General features: G+C 39.3%; 1 protein-coding gene across 27 annotated transcripts in view; it reads left to right on the top strand.

Annotated features, from left to right (window-relative positions):
• Positions 1-26558, top strand: part of DLG2 (discs large MAGUK scaffold protein 2) — a 1894072-nt gene that overhangs the window by 1539061 nt on the left and 328453 nt on the right. For all 27 annotated transcript variants that reach the window (XM_088791538.1, XM_088791536.1, XM_074335659.2 and 24 more), the window contains one exon: positions 8807-8963. In XM_088791538.1, the coding sequence (XP_088647664.1) occupies positions 8807-8963 (157 nt within the window). The remainder of the gene's footprint in view (positions 1-8806; positions 8964-26558) is intronic.

Below are 26558 nucleotides of genomic sequence, written 5' to 3' on the forward strand. Positions count from 1 at the left end.
GGAACAACCTGCTGCGAGGAGCTGTGGTTGGCAATGTCATATAGCTGGGACACAGGATGTGAGACAGCATGGTGAAGTGAAGCGTAGGGGAGGAAGGTAAAGGTCAGATGAGGAACTTTGAATGCCACGCTTAGTTTAGACTTTATCCTGTGGGCAGCCAGATCCCTGGAAGGATTTTGAGCCAGAGAGTAACGTGGTCAGATATGTTTTTTAGAAAGACAACTGCAAACATTTTCGTAGCTACATCCCAGTGCACCACATAGCCTCTCACCATGGATGTTTTGGGAGTGAACTGGAGTGACTTCACAGAACTCAGAGGTTCAAAGCTCAAGGAACACCCCACTAATGGCCAGGAGAAAGAAAGCCTTCCGGTTTAGGGAGTCGCTTCCCTTTTTGAATCCTGAACGCTCTTAAGCCATGTGGTTGAAGGAGAAAGAATTAGCCCATAGCAACCTGCTCTTGAAAGCATCCCAGGTGGCTGAGAACATCTTCCAAGACTCCAGCTAAACAAGAGTGTGCTACTGCTGGTCCCACAGCTGGGAGCCGGTCAGGCTGGCATCACCCCAATTGTTCAGCTTCCAAATGTTTTATAATTATAATGGCTTTTTACATCACATTAAAAGAAAAATAAAACTGCATAAAGCAGTGTAGCTATTTCATCCAGGTGAGGATAAAAAGACAAAATCTTTTTTTTTAGAGGAAGATGGGTGGCCCTTTGCTGGTGGCTACTTCAGATTGTTGCACATGGTTCTGGCTGAGCACTTGTCCCATTCCTCAGCTTCTATAAGTGTTTATTTACATTTGGCTCCTCTCTCCCCGGGTTCTGTCATCTTTGTATTCACAGTACCTGACACAAAGTAGATATTTCATAGATGCTTGTGTATGAAAAGATTGGATGGATGAATAAAATATATATTTTTAAGTGGATAGATAAGGTTTTAAAAAATTCTGATGTCACAAGAAACCAGTTTCCATCTTCTCTAAGCTCCATACTTAAAATCTAATATGAAAACTGAAATTATTAAATAATGAGTACCTATTATGTACCAGGTTTTGGAAATAAAAAACAAATGGTATGGTCCCTGCTTTCCAGTTGATCACTGTAGTTAGAGAGAGAGACAAGAAATAAACCAACTCAGTGAAATTAGAATTATGAAGAGATCAATAGGAGAGGCACCAACCTAGCCCAGAATAGAGAGATTGAGGAAAGGGTCAGGGATGTTTTCCAGAAAATCTTGATTCTTGAGCTCTATCCTGAATAAGGAATGAGAGTTAGAATTTTGTTCCATTGTCACATGTTATGATGTAGAATCATGACTAGTAATGGACCCCTTGGTCATCTGAATTCTGGACGATGAAGGACATGGTAAATTGGAGCCCAAACCATTTCAGTAAGAAAAGTATTGCAGTTCTTTATAAATTGCTGAGGTGCCCTGATTTCTTCACTCATCAGGCATTTATCAAACACTCTTCTAGGTGTACTGGGGATACCTAGAAGTGTAAACCATGACACCACACCTTCAAGAGATTATAATTTCACTGGAGGCTACAAGTGACCTCATGTACAAAACAGTTCGTAGAAATTCAGGGTGGTGAATTTTTAGACCCAAAGTAGCCATTTGCCTAGGCAATAAATATGCAAAAGTGAGAGCTGTGGCTGAAAATATTCGGGAATGGGCCATCATGAAGAAGGAGGACCTTGAGCAGGTCTAATATAAAAGGGGGGGGGGGGAAAGGATACAAATGGGGAAAAATAAGATAAAAGAAAAGGCTATTCCAGATGAGAGAATTTGAAAGGGAAGGACAGAAGTGGGGCTGAGAGTGGAATACTAAATCAACTTAGTTACAGAGAATTCCCATGAGCCAAACGCCATGCTGAGCACCATGGAGGAAAGAAACGTGAAGGAGACATCAAATGAGCTGTCAAACCCCAGCAGAGCAGAACCTCCCTGGCCGCCCATAGCTGGATCCATAATAGATATGCTTGGTTTGAACTGCACCGTACCTTTATTTATTAATTTTTGAGCATTGTCAAATTAAAATTCTGGAATATTCACATAAAAATCTAGGTATCTTTAAAAATTGTAGAAGCAGGCAACAGTCGTCAGTATTCTTGCTTGGAGCAATTGTCTGGAGTTGAGCAGCAGCAGCCCTTTAGGTGGAATACATTCCCCAATTTTCTACCATCCCTACTCAGCCTGCTCCACTCATTACCTGCCCTATCCCTGTGGACTTTAGATTTTGCCATCCCTGGTTAAAAATCTAACGAAAAGGAAAGACATTTGCATATATAACTATACTTTTGGCCCTCTGTATCCACAGGTTCTGCATCCAAGGATTCAACCAACCTCACCCAGTTCCATGGATATGGAGGGTCAACTAAGGGACTTGAGCATCCATGGATTTTGGTATCTCTGGGGGGCCCTGGTATCAATACCCTGCAGATACCTAGGGATGAGTCTAATATGGAGTAGAGGGCAAAGTGAAGTTTCGATCATGATGGGAGTGAATGCATTCATTCAATAGCTACTTCCTGAGTTACTGCTACCTGTCAGGCATCTTACTACTACTGGGGAAATGCTGGTCCCTGGGTTCCTGAAGTTCCCATTCTGCTGATGGAGAAGCATGTAGGAGCAATAGGCACTGCACAATGTGATAAATGCCACAATAAAGTTATGTGGACAAGACACCGTGTGGCCCCAAGGAGCAAGCAATCATCTACCTGTACCTCGGGAGTCAGAGAAGTATCACTTGAACCGAGTTTTAGATGGCTTAAGCCAAGGAATGGCGGTATGCAGCAACATGTGAAACTCAGGAAACACAAGGAATTTGCAATGGCTGTAGTATAGGATGGGTAGAGACACTTGAACAGGAAACTAGGAGAATCGGATTTGCATTTTAGTAGGGGCAATATGCTTGGAGCATTGAAACTAGAACCAAAAATCACTTCAAACTTGAAAGCTATCCTAACAGTCTAGGCCTGAACTGGAGCGAAGTGAGAGGTTGGGGTGGAGACCTTGACATTCAGAGAGAAAAGAGTGCAAGGCAACATGTGATGAAGTATTGAAGTATGTGTTTCAAATGATAGAAACTAAGGGCAGTTAAAGTGAATCTTTGAGTGTCAGTAATTGTGGAAACAATGTTTTATAGATATATTGTAGTGCCTTTTTAAAATTCAGGTCCTCCTCTGTCTTATATAAAATATATTTCAGTGTAATTCTTTTTATTTATATTGTGTAAGTTCTCTCTCCATTAAATGGACAAAACACTTAACTTGCAGTAAAGAGACTAGCTTTGTAAAAACAACAGTGAGATACTATGACACACCTATTAGAATGGCCAAAATCTAGAACACTGACATCACCAAATGCTGGTGAGAAATTCATTCATTGTTGGTGGGAATACAAAATGATCTAGCCACTTTGGAAGATAGTTTGTCAGTTTCTCACAAAACTAAACATATTTTTACCATATGATCCAGTAATCATGCTTCTTGGTATTTACCCAAAAGAGTTGAAAACTTATATCCTCACAAAAACCTGCACATCAATGTTTACAGCAGCTTTATTCATACATAATTGCCCAAACTGGGCAGCAACCAAGTTGTCCTTTTGTAGGTGAATGGATAAATCAACTGTGGTACATCCACACGTTGGAATATTGCTCAGTGCTAAAAAGAAATGAGCTATCAAGCCATGAAAAGACATGGAGGAACCTTAAATACCTATTACTAAATGAAAGAAGCCAATATGAAAAGGCTACATACGGTATGAGTCCAACCGTATGGCGTTCTGGAAAAGACAAAACTATGATGACAGTAAACATCAGTGATTGCCAGGGGTTGTGTGGAGAGGAGGAACAGCTGAAGCACAAGAGATTTTTTTTTTAGGTCAGTGAAACTACTCTGTGTAATACTATAAGGATGGGTTCATGTTGATATATATTTATCCAAACCCACAGAATGTGCACCACCAAGAGTGAACCCTAATGTAAACTATGGCCTTTGGATGGTTATGATGTGTCAATGTAGGTTCAGCAGTTATAACATATGTACCATTCTGCTGGGGAATGTTGGTAATGGAGGCAGGCGACTATGTATGGATGGAGCAGGAGGTATATGGGAAATCTCTGTACCTTCTCAGTTTTCTGTGAACCTAAAATTGATCTAAAAATAAGTCTTTAAAAAGGAAGAAACTAGATTTGATGCTTACTAGCTATGTGTCTAAGCCCAACTAGCTTAGACAAGTTGACTTATCTAAGTACCAGTAAAATAAAACTTATAACGCCTCATAGGGTTTTTATCCTGTAACAGGAAAAAATACACATGAAACACATTAAAATATACTGTTTAATGTAATTGGTTATTAGTATAAGGAATTTAAATTAGAAAAAGTAAATCATTTACAGTTTGCTTAGGACATTTTATTTGCATACCATTTTACAGATTTATTTATCCCCATTATTAAATAACCATCATGTTCCCTGTGATATAAAATCCTGTTTTTAAAAAGACATTTAAATCTCACAAGTCGAGAAAATTCCAAATAATTCGGATTAAAGACTTGTTCAGATCATTTGAATAAATGAGATCCAGGTAAAAATAAATAAAATCTACTCTCACTAAAACATATTTTATGTCCTTACAAATAAGAAGCAATAAGTCAAAATTCACTAACAAAATACTCCCAGATAGCTAGCGTAGAGAATTTATGGGGGATGATATTTCATAATGCTCTTAAAGCTGTATTCTTTCTGCAGAGAGTCACTTTGCATATTAAACATGTAAGGATAATCCTTCTAAAGGAATAAAGTTTTCTCCCATATTTATGCTAAAACACCATAAAGTTTTCACTTTCACCTTTTAAATAGCAGCATCAGTAAAAGAAATATTTCACTTTGTTTTTAACTTTGCAAGAAGTACGAAAGTTTCTCAGCTTTTTTGTCTGAGAAACATGAGAGACGTGAGATGATGGCGAACGGGGGAATAAATGCTCCATCTAAGAAGGACCATGCTCTAACCAATTGTTGCTATGCAGCAAGATTGAGAGGCAGTGTTGATAGAATGTCTGATTCGATGTGAAGTTGTAAATCCGTATTTTATGCAAATTTTTCTAATTTTAAACATGAGTGACTAATTCAAACATTTGTAAACACTGTGGGTCAAATTAAGCCTTCAGCTTGCTGATTTGCAATGTCTGGAATATATTGTGCTCTAGACTCTGAGATTTTGAGTCAGAAAATTTGTGTACTAATCTTGCTTTTGCAACTTACTAAATAATAAAAACTTGGGGGAGCAGTCTCATTTCACTAATCTAAAAAGTTGTCACAATAATTTCTTCATCGGGTTGTTTCTTTTTCTTAAGATTGTGTATGAAAATTTTCAAACATGAGTAAAAGCTTGAAGAACTTTACTATGAACTCCCATATACTCTCCCCCTACATTTCACTATTAGCATGTTACTACACTTGCTCTGCAGGATACCTATCCATCTATCCAGTCATCAACTCATCTTACTTCTGGATTGATTTCAGAGTAGTTTCAGCCATCAGTATACCTCCTGCATTGGAAGGTTTGGAGGAATAAATGGAATGATGCACAGAAAGCATTGAGCACAATATCTAGATACACATTAGAGTCGTAATAGCCCCCTTCCCTACATCTGTGTTTATTACGTGTAGCTTGAATGTCACTGGACCCACTAAGAGTGTGTGTTTTATACATGGGAAGAGGAAGATTTCTACAACTTTTTCATCAAAATCCTGTTGGCCCCTATCTTCAAATTATGTCCAGAACCTGGACTACCGGGTCCAGCCAAAATAGAGTATCCCATTCCTCTCTAATCCTCACTCGTAAGAAACAACAAAACAACAATAGCAACAACACTTTAGACATAATAAAGGAAGCAAACATAGGAAGACTCTAAATGTTGTAAAGAAGAAAGCTTGGAGAGGAGTGACACGCAATGAGTTCCCTGGATTTTCATTTCCCGTATATCCTGGATGGGGCACTGGAGATGCCTACATCCTGGAACCACCAATACAGACAAGAAAAAGCCTCAAGAAAAGCCTATCCCCCTGCCCCAACACACAGGCACCCCATAACCAAAGAACTGGGGAAAGGGTGGGCTAATAGAAATGGGAATCTTTTGATAATATTGGGCCTACTCTAGCCTACCATCAAAGGAAAAAGCATCCCCTCACCCTTGAAGTACCAGTGGATTGTGCAGTAGCTAGACTTCTGACCCCACAAGGGACAGCCAAGAGATGCAATTACGAGATGGCCCTCCATTTCCTCCCCTGGGCTGGTGTTAAAGGGAGAAATAGAAAGTGGATTTCTACCCCCTTCAGACAGCAAAGAGGTAGAATCAGATGGTGTGAGGATGTTTCTGGATGAAGTTAACACTTGAGTCAGTATACTGAGGAAAGCTGATTGCCCTCTCTAATATGGACAGCCCCATCCAACCCGCTGAAGGCCTGAATAAAACAACAACAACAACAAAAGCATAGTAAGGAAGAATTATTTCTCTCTTTCTGACTTTCTTTGAGCTGGGACATTGGTCTTCTCCTGCCAGACTCAGGTATGACCTGAAAGTGACACCACCAGCTCTCCTGAGTCTCCAGTGTGCCAACTGTAAATCCTGAGACTTCTTAGAAGCCATGATTGCATGAGCCAATGCCTCAGAATAAAATTCCTTTATATCTCCTATTGGTTCTGTTTCTCTGGAAAACCCTGACTAATGTAGTCCTACTAACACAAGCAACTGAATTCTGCTAACAACCTCAATAAATGTGGAAGCATGATTTTTCCCCAGAGCTTCCCAATAAAGCTTGGTCTGGCTGACATGGATTTTAGCCTTGTGAAATTCTAGGCGGCCGACCTGGACAAGCCCACCCAGATTTCTGACCTATGGAAATGTGAGATAATCAGTGTTGTTTTAAGCTACTAAGTTTGTAGTAATTGTTACTCATCAATAGAAAACTAATATACCTCATCTTCTACCAATCTCCTTCCTTCGTCTACTCAGTTCAGCCACACTGGCCTCCTAGCTCTTCCTTGACGGCCCCGGGCATCCTCCCGCATCACAGCCTCTGCATTGGCTGTTCCTGCTGGCCTGAATGCTCTTCCTATCGATACCCACATGACTCATTTCCTCACCTCTTCAGCCTTTCTTTAAATACCACTTTCTCAATCCTATCCAGGCCTCTCGCGGCCACAACCTGTCCATCTTACAGTGTTCTGCCTTTTCTTTTTCTCCAAAATGTTTATTGCCTTCTAACATACAAGATAGCAAACGATGTATTGTACCTATTGCTTATTAGTGGTCTATCCCCATTAGAATGTAAACCTATAAGGGCAGGGATATTTGTTTTGCTTACAAACTTTCTGAGCACCTGGAACATTCCCTGGCATACTAGATACTTACAAAGTATTTGTAGAATAAAATGAATTAACTCTATGTCAAGTTACCTTTTAATGCATCATATTGTAACATAAAAAAGCTGTGATGTGCATTTTACACCCTTCCTCATAATAATGCTAAATATAGATATAATGCATCTCTGTGCATGGAAATGTAATAACAAACGACAGACTCTTTCTGTAGTCATTAGTATGAAAATATTATGTTTGCCATCCTTACGTTACTAAGAGCAGGAAAATAGAAAAGGAACTTTAATGATCGGAACTGTGATATTTGGGAGAGGAGGTTCGGTGATACAGAAGGTACATTGGTCAAATGTAAGGCTTGCAGAATACATGTCTTAAAGCTACTGATATAGAAAATTGAACTAGATGCCCTCTAAGATCTCTTAAAATCCTGTATTCCATAAATTTCTGGCATCTCCACAAGCTCAGTTTACTATTGGCTCAAGATTTGATCTCTCATCTTTTTACTGATGACCCTCAAATCTGCACTTGCAGTCCTAAGGCGCCAAAGCCCTATCTTTTGTCTCCAGCTGCTTCCAAACATCTCTACGTGGATGATCCACTGTTACCTAAAGCGGAGCACATCAAAATCATACTCCTTCTCATGCCCTGGATTCCACTCCCTCCCGCATTTGATGAGTTACTTAGACGTTCTTCAGTCCCTCCGCCTTCAATGCCTGAGTCCTCTGGACCCACTGTTTCTCCCTTAAAGTGTCCTCTCTCAGGTTGTGTTTTCATTAACACTGCTGTCACCCTTGTTTGGGCTGTCACTCCCTCAGACTCAGATTTCTTGGTCAGCATCCTTCCTGATTTTCCTGGCTCCTGTCACATCTGTGCTTTCGTCTCCATCAATCCTAGATATGACAATTGCTTAATCTTTCTAAAACGGATTTAAATACTCTTAGGGCCTCATAGTCTTCCAATGAGTCCCCACTACCTAATGAGCAAATTTTAATTAACAGTCAATCAAACCCTCAGGCTGACCTGTAAGATGTTTTACGGTCTGGTCTATTCAATCTCGTTTCTTATCCCCCAAATTCTCTCCGGCTTTTTGGATACATCCATCCTACTGAGTACTGTCATGGTGCTAAATGCAAGGAGAGATGTTTTAAACAAAGGAAAAGTGGAAGTAAGGCTAGGTTAAGAAAATGTTTTGGAATTAAGGAATGACTTTGCATGATGTGTTGGCATTTGTTACAGTAAGGAACTCAGCATATTCTCTGATAGTAGCATCTTTGTTAATGTGCAAACGTATCTTACTGCAAGGAGCGATTTTCATAGGTAGTGAATTGCTGGTATCGTATATCCCAATGAAAGTTAAAGCACTCTAAATCTTGAGTGGATCGCCCTGTGACCTGTGTTCTCTGCTTGTTTCTGCAGGGAGCCCCGCAAGGTGGTCCTACATAAAGGCTCCACGGGCCTAGGCTTCAACATCGTGGGCGGGGAAGACGGAGAAGGGATTTTTGTATCCTTCATTCTGGCTGGTGGACCAGCAGACCTGAGTGGGGAGCTCCAGAGAGGAGACCAGATCCTATCCGTGAGTATCTCTCCTTGATCTCCATTCCCTCCATGTCTGACACCATTCAGGAAAAAGTCATGTTCAGATAGGACTCCAAAAGCACCTTAATTCCAAAGGGAAAATGATGAGAGCTTTATGGCTTTGGGTGTGTGTTACAGTTTAAATGGTGTTCAGGTGCTTGATGTTTGTTACTTCCTCACACACAGGTAAAGGTGCTAACCTTTTCATTTAGATTTTCTGAGACATATTTACATCCAATAAAACATTGAGAAACATGCCTCTTTAAGGTATATTACTTATTTTTTAATGCAAATTAGTTTCCAAATCCATGATTCTATTCTAAAAACTGCACCTTTATAATTGTGTAGTTTATTGCATACAACTATGTAAGAAAATACATAACATAACGCTATACATATTGGGTGATGTTGACAAATGGTAGCAGTATCACCATTTACCTAAGAATTACCAGCAACAAGTTATTAAGCATTTATTATTTCCCTAGAATTTTATAAAAGTAATTTTTAATTCTCACAATCACTCTGAAAGGCATTGCCCATCTTCAGATGGAGACCATAAGGTTCAGAGAGGTTTAATAACTTGCCCAAGTTTACCTAACTAGAGAGAGTCAGAACTGGGATTTAAATAATTCAGTTTAATGCCCATCACATCTTCCCTCCCTCCTTTCTCTCTTCACTCCTGTATTTCTTCTCTCCCTCCTACTCTTCATCCCTTCCTTGTATCTTTCCTTTTTTTCCCCCTTTCTTCCCCAGTTTCTGTTTTTTATTCAAATATTTATTGATGGCTTCTTTGTACTATACCAAGCTCAGGTCGTTATAGCCTGGGAGACTGACTGCAAAATTCTATCTAAAACATACTCACTTCATTATCTTCATCCTCATCCTCATCCTGGCTCAAAATCTGCAGCCCATCCTCTCTGTCATTTTATCACAGTCCCATTCACAGTGTCTTAGTATTTTCCCAGACACAAAGCACTTTCGCATACATTTATTTGGGGGATCTTAAAGGAAATTCTAAGTGTCAGGATAGGTTATTGTTACTCTCACTTTCCACATCAGGGAAAGGGGATTCAGAAAGGCTAACTGATTTGTCCCACGTTTCACAGCTGCTGAATATGATACTGGACTCAAAAACCAGGTCTCCGGACCCCAAATCAATGCTCTTTCTCCTCTGTTCGAAACCTGGCTGGTCTCATTCAGCGCCTTCTCAATGCGCACTGCTCCACGTGCACACCACACTCAGGAGCACACAGCATTAGGAAGAGCTCATATTTACAGGGCACTTTTGAGTCAGTCACTATTATAACTAATTTAATCTTATAGCAACCCCATGCCTTATTATGCTCATTTTAAGGATGAGGAAACTGAGGCACAGAGATGACATTAGACATTTTAACTCCATGTAAATGAGAAGTCCATTAAGCCATAGGTTTTATTTGTTCTAACCTCTATGCACGCGGTAGAAAAAGGGATGAGCTAATCATGTTCTCATCTAGACCCACAAGTATTTCTACTTTCAAAAGTAGATATATCTATTTAAATATTACTGCCAGGACCACCTAGTAAGTAAGGCAGCCAATCAGAATTATAGCCTTCTTAGAGGTTACAATGCACCGAATGTGATAATCTCTGAAGTTCAGACATCATATATTTTATACGTAAAACATTTGCAGGGATAGTTCAATGATTAAACTATGATCTGCTTTTTGCAATTGAAAAGGAAGAGGGAATATTTCTGCTTTTTAGCTTGTGAAAAATTATTTAAACTGTGGCTAGAAAGAAGCTAGTTTCAAGGCTCAGTATTGGAATTTCATTGGTTAACACTGCGAGAAAATAATAAACAGGCTTGAGAAGCTCAAACATTACAATATGGAAAGAAAAATGACAAAGCAGAATTAATGACAATGTAATATGGAGGAAAAATATTCTACATCCATAGCTTACACTGCACACACCAGGACAAGCTGTACAGTCTGGGAAAACACAAGAACAAAAACAAAATTGTAAACAATAATTAAATAAAAAATCAATACATATTACTAGGTCATGTAAGATTAATTTGCAAATCAGCTATGCTAACAGTAACAGTATATTTAGAGAAGAAAAATAGAATTCCCAGGGAAACGAACTAGAGGGTAGATCTCTGCTCTCTACTGTTCTTCATAGAAGAGACTTGTATAATAAACAATTACCTTTCTGAACAGGGGCATAATGTCCACACAGCCTTTAGAATGGTCCTAGATAATTTATTTTATTAATGGCTTACTGTGTGCCAGATTCTGTACTAGGGCATGAAATCTCAAAGATGAATGAGATAAATATCCTGTGCTCAGGAGGTTCAGAGCCTAAAAGCAGGTATATAACTATAACTAATATGTGTGTGAGTGCATAGATATAGAAATAGATAGAGATGTATGTGATATAGATGGCATACTGAGGAAAGAGAGGAGACAAACACTTAGACTAGAGCGTGTCCTATTGTAAGTAATCAATGCTGCTATTACTACTGACAACTCTGCATTAAGAATGCGTCTTTAAAAAAAAGTGTCTGTTTTTTAAAGAGTATAACCGTGTAGAAGGAAGGCCTCTTTCAGTTAGTTTGAGCCATTCGTTCTTTGGGACAGGGCTTGGACTGGATCAGCATTTTCCAAAGTGTGTTTCACAGTACACTGGAACAGTAGGGTTGTACTAGGTTGCTGAGAGAAAACATCTCTTTACCAGTGTGCGTTGGGAATCTCCTTAGACGCAGATAAGTACATGGTTTCTCCCAAACATATTTGATCACCAAACCCTTACATAATAGCCCCTCGCAGGACACCAGTAGTGGGAAAGGCTTGAGTAGATATTTTTATAATTCCCATAGACTGTTTTCCTACAAGATAATCATACTTTCCTGTAAAGAAAAGACAACAGCTGTTTACTATGTTTTAAGATTATGGGTGCCATCTAGTGTTTATGCATTGTCTAAACACATTGCATGGCCATCTGAAGATACAGGATTCCAGAACTCCTTTGTAGATATTTATCTTCCACTTCCCTCTTCCCACCAGAGGTACAGAACTAAAGTACTTAAGATGCTGAAAGATAAAGAAATCACCCCTTGAGGCTACGTCCCATACACTATTGTGAGTGATCTTTTTTGTCAAAATTCTCTTTTATGGATTCTATTTTGCAGGCATTTGTTGCAGGAAGTCTTATCCAATAATTGAACCCTCTTCTAGAGGTATTTGTAGAGGAGAATTTAGGGCATTCAGCATGTAATCACATTAACTAGTTCAGTAGTGTCCTTAGGCATTCTTCCTGCAGAGAGAAAGATAGAAATGCTTCTGTTATTATTTGTTTCAATGTTTTGTTATGAAAAAGTGTGGAGCAGAGCACCTAGAAGTAATACCCCCATGAAGAGATTCTTTCCTGTCTCTCCAAGCAATTTAGTTTTCTCATTCCTGAGTCTAAAATGGATCACCCCAGCTGACCTCGCTAACTCCAAAGCTCACTCTTAATGGACTGGAAACATTTCACCGTGTTCCAAGATACTTGTTTGGGAATATGTGTTGCCAGAAGTGAAATGGTGCGGCTGTTGAGGTGAAGGGACAATGGGTAATTGTGAATTTTTAAGTTGAAATGACATTGTGGATTTAAAAAGAGTAAAAATGAGTCACAGCTCACCTGGGTGTTTGATTATTTCTCAGGGTACCTAGCTATCTTCATGTTTAGAGCCATGCAGAAGGGAAGGACGTTGCCAGATCCTTATTGTCAAGTTATTCAAACAGAATTTCAGCACTGTGTATACTGTTCACCATCCTGGAGTGCTGATAAAGTCACCCTTATATTGTTATCTCAAATGACAAGTCTAAAGTTCTTCTAGTGACATGCCTGAAATCCCCATGCCCCTTGAGGGGGAAAAATAAGTCTCAAATGATGTCTTTGATTTCCTGAAGTGTTCCTCTTAAGAGCTTACAAAATCTACCCTTCCAGTGACTGTACCATATGGGCCATGTCCTTCCTCTTAGGCTCTGGCCCCCAGACCCATGGAGGAGCCTTGCTTTCAGTTTTCAGTGCTTGAGGGTTTCGGCCTAAGGGACTAATTCTCAGTGTTCCTGTAACCGGCACTTCCTGAGATATCAGAGGGGCTCTGAGGCCTGTGCCGAGGTGGGAACAAGAGCCATCTCCCCAGCTCTGTGCTGCTTTGCTCCCTTGTTTCCAAAAGCACAACAGTTTAAACTAGGAGTCCCACCTAAGCAGCATCTTCAACTTCTGTCCTCTCATCCTCAACACTTGGAGTCACCCGAACTCCAGCAAAACGTCCACTCTTCCCTCGGGAATAAGCACCAGCCCCAGGTCTGGTCACCCATGACCAGGAGAGCATTTTTTATGGTTGAGCTCCACCTGCTCCACCTCCTCACCCCGCCTCCACCAAAAGAAAAGATGTGTAACAAGACTCAGAAACCAACACTAGCTTAAACACAACAGTATGTATTTCTAAACGGGAATGATTCAACATGTGCATTTGGGTTAAGGGCGACTTCACAGCTTCTCCCAAGAAAATAAGGAGACCTTCTGCTGGCATAGTAGAAAACCAAAATTAACATTTATGTTTTCTAGTTGCCTTCCTTAAGTCCTGCTTAGTCCGTATGTCACTAACATTATATACCACATCTTGTAGGGATGCAGCAAAAACAGTACATTGGGAAACATGAAATTAAAGTCGGACCTCTAGGTAACCCACAGGATAACCACTTAAGAACTCAGCTTTAAGTAGACTTCAATAGCCTGAAATTCAGTTTTATTATACAAGTTTATGATACTAATATTCTCAAATTAGTATTTCTACGAATGTGTTCTATATAATATCATATCTGTGAAATGTTCCTTTAAAAGCAGCTCATGATCAAATAAAGGATCATAAAGAAATGCTCTGAAAGCATTTTTTAACGTTATTTAACTAAAAAATCTTTTTTTTTTTTACCCTAGAATATTAATTACTATCTAATGGAACATATTTTTAGAAATTCTGCTGTAACAAATCTCCAGGAAAACTCATGCAGATATTTCATTTGGGAGCAGTAATATTTTCACATTAAAATCTTATTTGCAGAGCCCAGGGGGTGGGTGGAGAGAATGTAACCCAAATACCTAAGACCAGAGAACTATCCTCCTCAATCTGGAAAGCTCTTCCTGAAGCAGATGTGCAACTTCAGGAGGCGAAGGAGGCTTAGATAAGGGATGTTCTTTGCATACAATTTATTAACCTGGTTGCATAAAACCAATCTGCAGATATTTCCTAGGCGTCGACTAAGTGCCAAAAACTGCTAGGCACTGATGATACAACAAGAAAAAATAATAGTATGTCCTTAGTGAACATAGAGCCTCATGAGGGGAGACAAGCACACAAACTGATTATTTCCAATACAGCATGGAAACTGCTAATGGTCAGCTCTGCAGACAATATTGGCACAAAAGAGAGGCTCTCCTTAGCCCAGCCTGGGAAGGTGGCAGGGCTTCCGGAAGAGAAGCTCCCCCACAAGGAGGGCCCCGGGTTAGCAAGAACAGTGGAGAATGAGGGGTGAAATGCCTGTTACCTCCTGCGTATGCGCTGAGTGTTGTGCCTGGTACCGCACTACAATGTCAAGCAGTCCTAACAACAACCTGGTTGGGTTGAAGGCTCAGAGAAATTCCATAATTTTCCTAAGATCACACACATAATCAGGAGTGACAGCGGTATTTGAGCCACTATTGTTCCTGATTTTAAAGCCAGGATTTTCTGCTTTAAGAAAGAAAATGGAGTGTGACGGTTTGCTGATATCTGAGTCTATCCGCATTCTAAGTCCAGTTAGTGAGAAAATCAGAAATGCCTGAAATAATAGAGCATTTACAAAGAGACCACCACAGAAAGCCATTGTACACACAGACTCTAAGATTGAAGTGACTTAGAAGCAATATCTAGATCCTCTGAAGCGTCTCCTGATGGCAAGGGCTGTGTCTCATTCATCTCTGATTAACACAGAACCCAGCTACTAAGCAAATGTTGAATGAATGAATGAATGAATGAATGAATGAATGAATGAATGAATGAGACATCCTTGCCCACTTCTCTGAAGGCAGCTAGGAATCCGAGGACTCCTGTTAGTTGTATTCACCTGGACCTTTGACCCAAAGGGTCCCTTCTGTCCTGAAGATTCACAATGTCTTATAGATTTTAGCTTTCTGGCCATCAGAACATATTTTCCAAATCAGACAGATTCTTTCCTAATTGGCTAGCAGGAATTCCCCATAGATCATACTACTAAATCCATGATGCTTGTTTAAAATCTGTCAATAATATATACTCTTCTTCGAAAAAGATGTTTAGATAATTAGGAGTTCCTACTCAAGCTTCAAAAAATAACACTTGGTCCTAAGCCTTCTCTACATGAACATTGAAAATGAGCTATGACAGCTGAGCCCTGATAAAGGGGAAGCCTTGCAGAGAGCTCTCAATATGTAAGGAAGGAATGATCGATCCTCAACTAAAAGTGGACCGACTTTTGGTTCCAATTTGTTGTTGCCTTGGACTAACCTGTTTTGCTGGCTAATCCCTAATAACCCTTACATTTGCATCATCATTTCTATTCAAGTCCCTTACTGGGCACATTATCTCATTTGACCCTTGTAGCATCCCTTCAGGATGGCTAGAAAAATGATCACCTTGTCATTTTATACAGTAGGAGACTGAAGAGTTCACTGGTTTTCTCACTCGGAACCAGTAGATCCAAGCTGAGGCCTCCTTCTGTCACAACCAGCTTCCTTCCGTGTAATGCTAACTACTTTAATGGGCGCTCGGACAGTGAATTGGGTTGCTGGAGTTCTGGACTCCAGACAAACAGACATAGCTCTGGATGACTTAAATGGAAAAGGAATTTATTGGAAAAATAATAGATAGCTCACTGGATCTTCAGGTAGGCTCGGAAACCAGGCTCAGAGGCCAGAAGGAAATCCCACAGAAGGACAGACTGTGAAGGACGGGGCTCCTGAGGCCATAACTATTGTCCACTTATGACCAGGTCACACTTCTGGAGGAGCTGTGGGAAAACCTCTCTCTCCACACGCGTTACACCTCATGTGGGAACTTTAAGTTCCCAGGAGGAACATGTGTGTGGCCTGTCCATGCTATGGCTGCCAAGATGTGGGGAAAGGGAGTGTCTGCCCCCTGTAGCTTCTCGGTGGGGAGGGAGGGAGGTAAAGCTGTGCCTCCTTCCTACCTTGGAGTGGCCCAAAATAAGAAGATTATTTGGACACTGAATCGTAAATGATAAATGTCCACGAGAGCTCATTTGGCTCGTTGAGTTTATTTCGGGAATTTTTTTAGATCTAGAATCTTGAGAACCATAACTGCTTTTGAAACACTAGAAATTATTTCAGGGGAGTAGCCTTCATTGGGAGGGGCAGAGGCCTGGTTTTGGGCAGCCGGCAGTGCCTTCCCGAACACTGCTCACCCAAGTATGTCACAAGAGATTCAGGCCAGGACAAAAATACCAACTTTGACAATGTCTATGGACCATGCATGAAGACTTCATTTCTAATGATGATGGTTTTCTATTTCCAGCACTTTCGGCCCCAAAGTAGTTAAAAATGTCTTTCTGAGGTAAAGGTATTTACAAATCAATGAACTTTGTCTGGAAAAGTCTTTGTAGCTCTACTAAACAGCCATAGACACTCTCTAACAAAGAAATAAATGGACCATCAGTTATTTTGAGGTGAATTCACATTTTGATCTTTAAGAGAGATGAGGAGCAGGTCAAATGGGGTGTGGTCTCCAGTTCTATTATTTTTACTTTTGTAAAAATATATGAAACTATAGAGAAAATATATATAGAAAAATATAGAAAAGATATTGTCCTACCTTGGATAAGACATTGAACAAGGGCTAGAGATATAGTGGCAAATATAATAGGCGCCGTCATCACCCTCGTAGAGTTTGCAAATTTGAGTTCTGAGTGTGCTACCAAAGGGGAGCCACAGGTGCTGGGGAAGACGACTAGGGGAACTTGACCCAGACTGGGGGACCAGAAAGATATCCCTGAAGAAGTGATGTCTTACCTCAGGCTTAAAAGATGTATAAAGTATGTAAAAAATAAATAAATAAATAAATTTTATATATATATATATATTAAAGTATACACACCAGGCCAGGTGACAGGGCCAGAGAGGAAAAGTGAAGCAGGAGACCAGCACGTCTGGTGGCCCAGAAAGCAGGGAGAGTACACCATGTGTAAGGTGATTAGGATAGAGAGAGTGAGGGGAAGTTTGGGGAGAGGTGAGATTAATGAGGAAAGAGGCACATCATACATCTTCTAAGGCCTTAAAAGGGAATGGGGATAAAAGGACAGCAGGAACTTGTGGTAGGGTTTTAACTAGGATAAAGTTTGTGGTCACCAATTCCAGCATGGAGTTGGGGGCGGCAGGGAGGGCCTTCCCACACCAACAATCAATTCTCCGGCACCAGCTGGGTGTCTTATAATTCAACTCCGTTCTGACTCTGTCGACCCAGAGCTAGCATCAGATCTCACAGGTTAAGGGCTCAGTCTTGCAGGACTGCCCAACCACCACTCCCCAGGCCACTTCAGAGGACAGTCCCAAGTTCAGGTTATCATCTGGGCTTCTCATCACCCCGGTGTAGATCGGAGCAACCCCCTCCTTTGGTTCACAGAACTCAGAGAAACATTTGACTGACTAGATCACTGTTTATTATAAAAGGATATAATTCAGAAACAGCCAGATGAACGAGATCCATTGGACGAAGTATGAGGAAAGGGTGTGGGGCGTCCGTGCTCTCTCCAGGAGTGCCACTCTTCTAGCATGTCCACATTTTCACGAACCAAGAAGCTTTCTGAACCCTGTCCTTAGGATTTGTATAGAGGCTTCATTACACAGACATGATTGAACTCAATCTCCAGCCCCCTTCCTCTGCCAGGAAGCCTGGGGCTTGGGGCTGAAAGTTCCAAGCCCCTAATCACAGGGTTGGTTCTCTTGGCAACCAGGCCCCATTCTCAGGTTTGGTCCAAAAGTTAGATCATTAATATAAAACATGACACCTTTATCACTCAAAGGTCTTAGGAGTTCTGTGCTAGAAATGGAAACAAAGACCAAATGTATCTTTCTTATTATAAATCATAACATCACACAGGGGAATAGCATGATCAGAGTTGATAGAATTTGTCAGGTTTGTGTGAAAGATGAAAAAAAAAAAAAATACTGACTTTGAAATCAGGCAGATTTAGGGTCCAGGTCTAGCTTTACCTTTTACTGGGCGGTCTTGGTCAAGGTATTTAAATTTCCTGATGTCTGGGAATTTTACCCTGTAAGATAATAGAAATCAGACTGTGTGAAGTATCTATGACATGGAAGTGTACAATAAATATCTATTACCCTTTCTTCTCTCTCACACTAAATTCAAAGTCATTTCGTCCAGAATTGACCACAGGGGCTTTGCTAAATTAGTCTCTTGGGGTTTAGGTAATGTGGAATCCAGGACAGATTCCCAGGAAAATTGATAGTGTTTGTATTTTGAAGCCAAATAGGAATGGTCATTTGAAGAGAACAGCAGTCTATTTCCAATCACAAGCAACCCTAGCTTTGACTATGATGGAGGTTTCCACTGCTGTACCCACACCACTTTCTTCTGACCCCAACTGGCCTAATTAAGTTTTCCTCCTAATTTTCTATATCGAAAGTCTTTAAAGGCAGAAGGCAAGGAGTTCTATTTACGTTTCTGCCAATTATTAGGTTGGTGCAAAAGTAATTGCGGTTTTTGCAATTATTTTCAACCTTTTAAACCACAATTACTTTTGCACCAACCTAATAAAGTGCACTTATGAATGGCCTTCTGTGGGTCTAGCATTGTACTGAACACATTCAGACATACATGTATCCATCCATCCACATGCATACACACACATATCTGCACACACCCTCACTTCACTCTTCATGAAGAAACCAAGCTACAGAGAAGTTAAATAATACATCCAAAGTGATAGATATAATGAAAACCTGGATATTTAGCTGCTCTTTACTTACATATTTTTCCAGTTATTTTCATATACTCATACTATGGTATATGAACCTAGTATTCAAAGATACAATAAATAGCACATTGCTACTGAGGTTATCTCCTAAAACTCCACAAGATGGCAGTAAAAGGTTTTGCGTAGAACTATATATACCAGTGGTGTTTGGTCTATTGGCTGAGTTTTGTGCTATTGTTTGTATTTGTCCATAGTATTAAAACTGCTTGTTACCATAACTAGACTTTTAAAATATAATTCAAAAAATGAAAAGTGAATTCAAATCTCGAAGTAGAATTTGTGGCTTTGGTTTATTCTCTCTCTCTATCTCTGTCTCTCTTTCTATACAGATATGGTGCCAAAAAATGTATACATATTTTAAGAAAGGAAAAAACTGTATTAAAATTGTAATATTCAATATATACCGATAACAAAAGATGAATACAAGTCACATTTGATTTCTGCAATTACGAGAGGTGCTCAAAGTGGTTACGATCAGCATAATTTTAATACAGTTTTTTCCTTTCTTAAAATGTGTACACAGTTTTTGGCACCCTGTGTGTGTGTGTGTGTGTGTGTGTGTGTGTGTGTGTGTATCGAGAGAGAGAGAGAGAGAGAGAGAGAGAGAGAGAGAGAGAGACAGAGAGAGAGAGAGAGAGAGCTGTTTTAATCCACCAGGAACTCTATGAGCCGAGGTAGCTGGAGAAAATTCAAAATGAGAAATGTTGCTCCTTCCTGAATGTGACCAATCAATGATTCTCCAGCTTGAAGGAAAGAAAGAGAGGGGTCAGGGAAGGGCCAGAAGCTAATCTTCCATATGATGTAATTGCTTGTTATTTCTCTATGTTCATAATCTACCCTGGAGGGAAACTTTCCCAGTGGACCATGTTAGAAATGACGCTGTGATCCAAACTACAAAAACATTTATTGCCTATATCTCTCATGTTTTATGCGCAACATAAACTGTACTAAACTATGGCTATTTTTTTTCATGTATTTTTATTATTCTACTGAGACATTTGTGATAGAATTAAGGAGGGTGGAAGCTGCATTTTTCTTCCATTTCTTTAATCTGCCTCTCTATTCAGCATACATGGACATAAGTCAGTTGTTCCTGGAATTATGAACAATGCAGAAAAGCACACTCTTTCCATATCTAACATAAATGTAATTGATTGTTCATTAGCATCTACTTTGTGTGTGGTAGTCAGTGCTTAAGGATCAGAAAGATGGCATTGGTCTACATCAAACATGTAAAACATGTTAAATTCAGCATTAGATAGCTCTCTCTGGTTTAAAGTCTTTGGGCGCTGTCCCATGCTGCCCACATTTCTCTCTTTCCCTCATTCCTGAGCTCTCTCTCTCTAATCTCTTACTACCCTCAAATCCATGGTCATTTGTGTTATGAAAAAGAGTATAACTATCATTTTTGCTTGCTCGTAAGAGATTCTCCTTTCACCTAGGGTGGCTCACCATCGTATTTTCTAAACTCAGTTTGTTACCTGAGAAAAATTCTGATACAAGCTATTACAATAATACTATTACAATAATATAGCTTTCATTCCCATACTAGTATCTACTTAAATCTTTTGTTAGGAAAGAACGTATCCCACTCTGTTCATTTGTCCACCCATCTCTGTCTACAATAAATTCAGTAGGAGCTTTCAGTCCCCACGTTACTTTGCTACAAAGATGTAGTGATGATGAAGCCATGTATCATGTTCTCAAGATGCTTGTTGTCTAGGAGAAGAAATAAGTCAGTCCACATGGCTATGCCATAAGAAAAGTACAAAGAGGCAAGTGAGATCCACAGAAGAGGCAACACCTGACCTCGTGATCTGGGGAGGATTTATGCTCTCTTTAGTAATGAGAAGACCCTCTTAGTTCCCCCACCTCAAGTCTAAGATAAACCATCTTTTCATCAGACCGCAAAGGACGAATATGAAGTCTGATACACAGGTAAAAAGCCAGGATGCTCAAGAATGTTGAGCAGTCCAAGCCAACAAGACATGAGATAGAGGAGTCTAGCCAGGCTTCTGAATCCCAGGCCAAGGACTCTGAGTTCTAGACTGTGGTAGGAAAAGCAAACAGTTCCCAGGTACAGACACGCAATGTACCCTGGGCAAATTCCCTGTTCTACGCACTTCTCTGTGAAGTGAAAAGATGGCACCTCAAGATCTCTCGAGTGCTTTCCAGTTCCAACATGCTAGGAATGCATGTGTTTAAGAGAACTCTAGATGATGAAAAGGAGTCATGGAAATTTTTTGAACAATTACTTTATAATTAATAACTAAAACTTTCCCTTTAAATAATAAGAGTTTAAAAAATGAAAATTGAAGGCATGTATTTGTGCTTTGTCAGAGTACAGTGGTTAAAATTTAACCATAAAAAGAAAGTCTAAATTCTCCAGTATAGCTTTTTAAAAAAATATTCCAACCTCATCTCTAAAATTCCCTCCTTTTTCCATGATCTAATCATATTTAATATTGTATCTTCAAACATCCTCCCCAGCCCACCCTCCTCTCCTGAAAACTCTTCTATTCAGCCTTCAGATCTCAGATTACTTGTCACACTCTCTAAATGCCTTATTTCATAAATCGTACCTCACGCTCTCAAAACACACAGAAAATGCTTCCAGGTTAGGGTTTCTTTTTTTCTTTTCTTTTTTTTTTTTTTCTTTCTTTCTTTCTTTTTTTTCCCACATACTTTTTTACAGTTTTATTTGGGGAGGGTGCGTGAAGAAGGATACTTTTTTCATTCAGCACAAACTGCTCAATTGTGATCTAACACAGCTGTGAGAACAGCATGGTTATGGAATAGCTCAATAGTGTTACAGCTCAATTATGAAGCAGCATGACTGTGAGGAGGCCCTGGGGTGAGGAGGCCCTGGGGTGAGGAGGCCCTGGGGCCAGGCCCCTCTCTGGCTAGACAGCTCTGCCATGCTCTGCTCTGCTCCAGCAAGACATCTTCAGTGTTTTAGCTCCAGCTGGAGAAACATAGTTTTCAGTTTTTGGAGAAAAGGGAAAGTGTGTGCTCCCAAGCCAGAGGGGAGCTGACTTATATAGATAGAAGTTCCTGTTCCTGTCCCTCGTCCCTGATTGACTGGTCTGTCCTCATGCAAATGAGGACTCTAAATCCTTGCAATTTGATTGGTCCAAGAAAATGTCCTCGTTGGTCAGAATGGAGTCTCTCTGATTGGTCTGAAGATGCTGATGGTGATATAGCTGTGCAGCTCCGATTCAACAGGGAAAACCTCACTTCTATAGGTTGAACTACAATTCCAGGAAATCCTTTACAAATGCTGGCCCAGATGGCAGGAACATTGTGCAGGCAGGCAGTTCAATGCAGACTTCTAGCTGAAGCATGATTAACGTAAGAGGCTCCTGTGTAGAAATGGCTGCTGGGCTCTGTTTTTTAAAATTTGAGCCCAGTTAGCCAGCACGAGCCCTTCTTAATAGGTATCTTCTTTCTCAGGGTCCACAATATTTTGCATTTCATGTGTCTGTCATGCTCAATCTCCCATCTACATTGAATACATGGATTACAGGTGTAATTGTTTTATTTTCTTTGTCTACTACTTCTGTCATCTTTGTCATTGCCAGGTCAGTTTTGACTGATTTTTCTTCTCATTATGATTTGTATTGCCCTGCTCCTTTGTATGCCTGGCAATTTTGGGTTGGCTGCCAGATACTATAAATTTTACCTTTTTGGGTGCTGGATATTTTTGTAACCTACAGATATTCTTGAATTTTCTTCTGGTATGTGATTAAGTTACTGTGTTGGAAACAGCTTATTCCTCTTGGGTCTTGCTTTTAAGTTTGTTAGGCGGACAGAGCAACATTTAGTGCTAGAGCTAATTTTAATTGGATCGTTGAAGTAAAAACCCTTTCTCTACTCTTACTGATACACTATGAATTTTGAGGGTTTTGGTTGGTTGGTTGGTTGGTTGGTTGGTTGGTTGGTTGGTTGGTTGGTTTCATCTGGCTGGTGGGGAACAGGCACTATCCCCAGCCTTGTGTGAGCTCCTGGAATTGTTCCCTTTAATCCTTTTGGGTGATTCTCTCCCTTGTCTCTGGCAGTTTTCTCACACATATGAATTGATCAATACTCTGCTGAATAAATGAGGGGAACCCTTGTACATCTCTGGCAATCTTTCTCTAGCCATATGTTCTTAGGTATTACACTTTACAAACTCAGGCCTCTGGATTCTCAGTTTCATCTCCTCAGCTCGTGGGAGACCTTGGCTCCATTTGAGTTCTGCTCTGCGCCAGGCGTTGGAAACCTTCTCCGAACAGTAAGCTGCAGGCAATCATAGGTTCCTCGTCTTTTCCATATCTCAAGGTTCTTTGTTTCTTGATGTCCGGTGTCTTGAGTGCTCTTTCATATATTATGTTGGGTTTTTATAGTCACGTGGGAATGAAAATCGTCATTGTTACTCTATTATGCCCTCCAGTGGCATTATCACTGTTTGCTAATTAAACTTAACTTTGACGTCATTTTTGTTTTTTATTGATTTGATCTTAACATAAGTTGTCCAAATTTTTTGGTGGTTGTTGTTATCTGGAGTAAATCTTTGACAATAGTATATACTTAAGTTATTCTTTACATTCTGTTGTTATTTTTCTCATATATGTTTCAGACTTTTTAAAATTTTTATTAAATTTATAGGGTTAACGTTGGTGAGTAAAATTATATAGGTTTCAGATGCACATTTCTAAAATACATCATCTATACATTGCATTGTGTGTTCACCACCCAGAATCAATTCTCTTTTTGTAACCATATATTTGACCCCCTTTTCCCTTTTCTATGACACCCTCTCCCCCCTTACCCTCTGGAAACCACTAACTGATTGTCAGTGTCTATGAGTTTGTTTCTTTGTTTGGTTGTCTTGTTTGTTTGTTGCTTTCAGTTTTACATCCCACATATGAGTGAAGCCATATGGTTCTCAACTTTTTCTGTCTGACTTATTTCGCTTAGTATGATAATATCAAGATCCAACCATGTTGTCACAAATGGCAGGATTTCATCTTTTCTTATGGCCGAGTAATATTTCATTATATATATGTATTGTACCATGTCTTCTTTATCCAATCATCTATTGAAGGACACTTTGGTTGTTTCTATGTCTTGCCCACTGAGGATAAAGCTGAAATGAACATAGAGGAGCATATATCTTTACAGATAAATGTTTTCAGATGTTTTGGGTAGATACCCAGAAGAGGGATTGCTGGGTCATATGGTAATTCTATTCTTAATTTTTTGAGGAATCTCCATACTGTTTTCCATAGCAGCTGTACCAATATACATTCCTACCAGCAGTGTATGAGGGTTCCTTTTTCTCCACAGCCTGACACTTGTTATTACTTCTCTTCTTGATAATAACCATTCTAACAGGTGTGAGGTGGTATCTCATTGTGGTTTGATTTGCATTTCCCTAATAGCTAGTGAAGCTGAATATATATATATATATATATATATATATATATATATATATATACACACACACACACACATACATACACACACACACACACACACACACACACACACACACACACATATCTGTTGGCCATTTGTATGTCTTTTTTGGAGAAGTGTCCATTCAGATCCTCTGCTCATTTTGTAATTGGATTGTTTTTTTGTTATTGAGTTGTATGAGTTCTTTATATATTTTGGATATTAACCTCTTATTGGAGGTGTTGTTTGCAAATGTCTTCTCCCATTCAGTTGGTCACCTCTTTGTTTTGTTGATGGTTTATTTTGCTGTGCAGAAGTCTTTTAGTTTGATATAGTACCATTCATTTATTTTTGCTTTTTCTTTCCTTGCCTTTGAGGTCAAATTCATAAAATTCTCTCTGAATCCAACATCCATAAGTTTAGTACCTATGCTTACTTCTATGCAATTTATTGTTTCAGGTCTTATGTTTAGGTCTTTGATTCATTTTGATTTAATTCTGGTATATGGTGATTAACAGCAGTCTAGTTTCATTCTTTTGCACATGGCTTTCCAATTTTCCCAGCACCATTATCGAAGAGGCGCTCTTTTCTCCATTGCATGTTTTTGGCTCCTTTGTCAAAAATTATCTGCCTGTATAGGTGTGGATTAATTTCTGGGTTCTCAATTTTATTCCATTGGTCTGTGTGTCTGTTTTTCTGCCAATACCATGCTGTGTTGATTATTGTTGCTTTGTAGTATAAATTGAAGTCAGGGAGTGTGATACCTTCAACTTTGTTCTGTTTTCCTAGGATTGCTCTGGCTATTCAGAGTCTTTTGTGCTTCCATAAAAATCTGATGATTTTTTTGTTCCATTTCTATAAATATTGCCATTGGGTTTTTGATGGGGATAGCATTAAATCTTTATATCATTTTGGGTAATATGACCATTTTAACTATATTGATTCTTCCAGTCGATGAATAGAATATCTTTCCATTTCTTTGTATCTTCTTCAATTTCTTTTAATAATGTTGTATGGTTTTCAGTGTATTGGTCCTTCACATTCTTTGTTAAGTTTATTTCTAGGTATTTTATCCTTTTTGTTGTAACTGCAAAAGGAATTTTTTGTTTATTTTTTCACTGAAATTTTATTTTTGGTATATAGGAACACAGTGGATTTTTGTACATTGATTTTGTAATCTGCAACTTTATTTGTTTATTGTTTCTAATAGGTTTTTGGTGGAATCTCTAGGATTTTCTATATAAAGAATTATGCCATCTATAAAAGGTGACAATTTAACTTCTTCATTCCCAGTTGGGATGCTTTTGATTTCTTTCTCTTGCCTGATTGCTCTGGCAAGGACTTCCAATACTAGTTGAGTAACAGTGGTGACAGAGGCCATCCCTGTCTTGTTCCTGATCTTGGAGGAAAAGCTTTCAGTTTTTCACCATTAAGTATTGTTTTAGCTGAGGGTTTGTCATACATAACCTTTATTATGTTGAGGTATTTTCCTTCTATACCCACTTTATTAAGTGTTTTAATCATAAATAGATGCTATGTCTTGTCAAATGCTTTTTCTGCATCTCTTAGTATAACCATATGATTTTTAACCTTTATTTTGTCACATTAATCGATTTGCATATATTGATCCTCCTTGTGCCCCTGGAATGAACCCCACTCGATCATGATGTATAATCTCTTTAATGTATTATTGTATTAGATTTGTTATTAAGTTTGTTATTATGTTGTATTAAGTCATCTTTGAATTTTGGGTAAAATTCACTAATGAAGACTTCTGGTCCTGGACTTTTGATTTTGGGCAGGTTTTAGATGACTAGTTCAATTTCTTACTGTTGATCGGTAGATTTTCCAGTTTTGTGATTTAGTCTAGGAAGGTTATTTATTTCTAAGAACTTGTCCATTTTTTTCTACGTTATTGAATTTGGGGGCATACAGTCCTTCATAGTATTCTTGTATGATTTTTTTGCATTGCTGTGGAACCTATCATAACTTCTCTTTCATTTCTGATTTTTAAATTTGTGTCTTTTCTCTTTTATCCTTAGTGAGACTAGCCAAGGGTTTGTCATTTTTTTTTATCTTTTCAAAGAACCAGT

This window comes from Rhinolophus sinicus, chromosome 14 (genome assembly GCF_057876585.1).
Source record: "Rhinolophus sinicus isolate RSI-liver-muscle chromosome 14, RSI-T2T, whole genome shotgun sequence".
In the NCBI taxonomy this organism is placed as follows: Eukaryota; Metazoa; Chordata; class Mammalia; order Chiroptera; family Rhinolophidae; genus Rhinolophus; species Rhinolophus sinicus.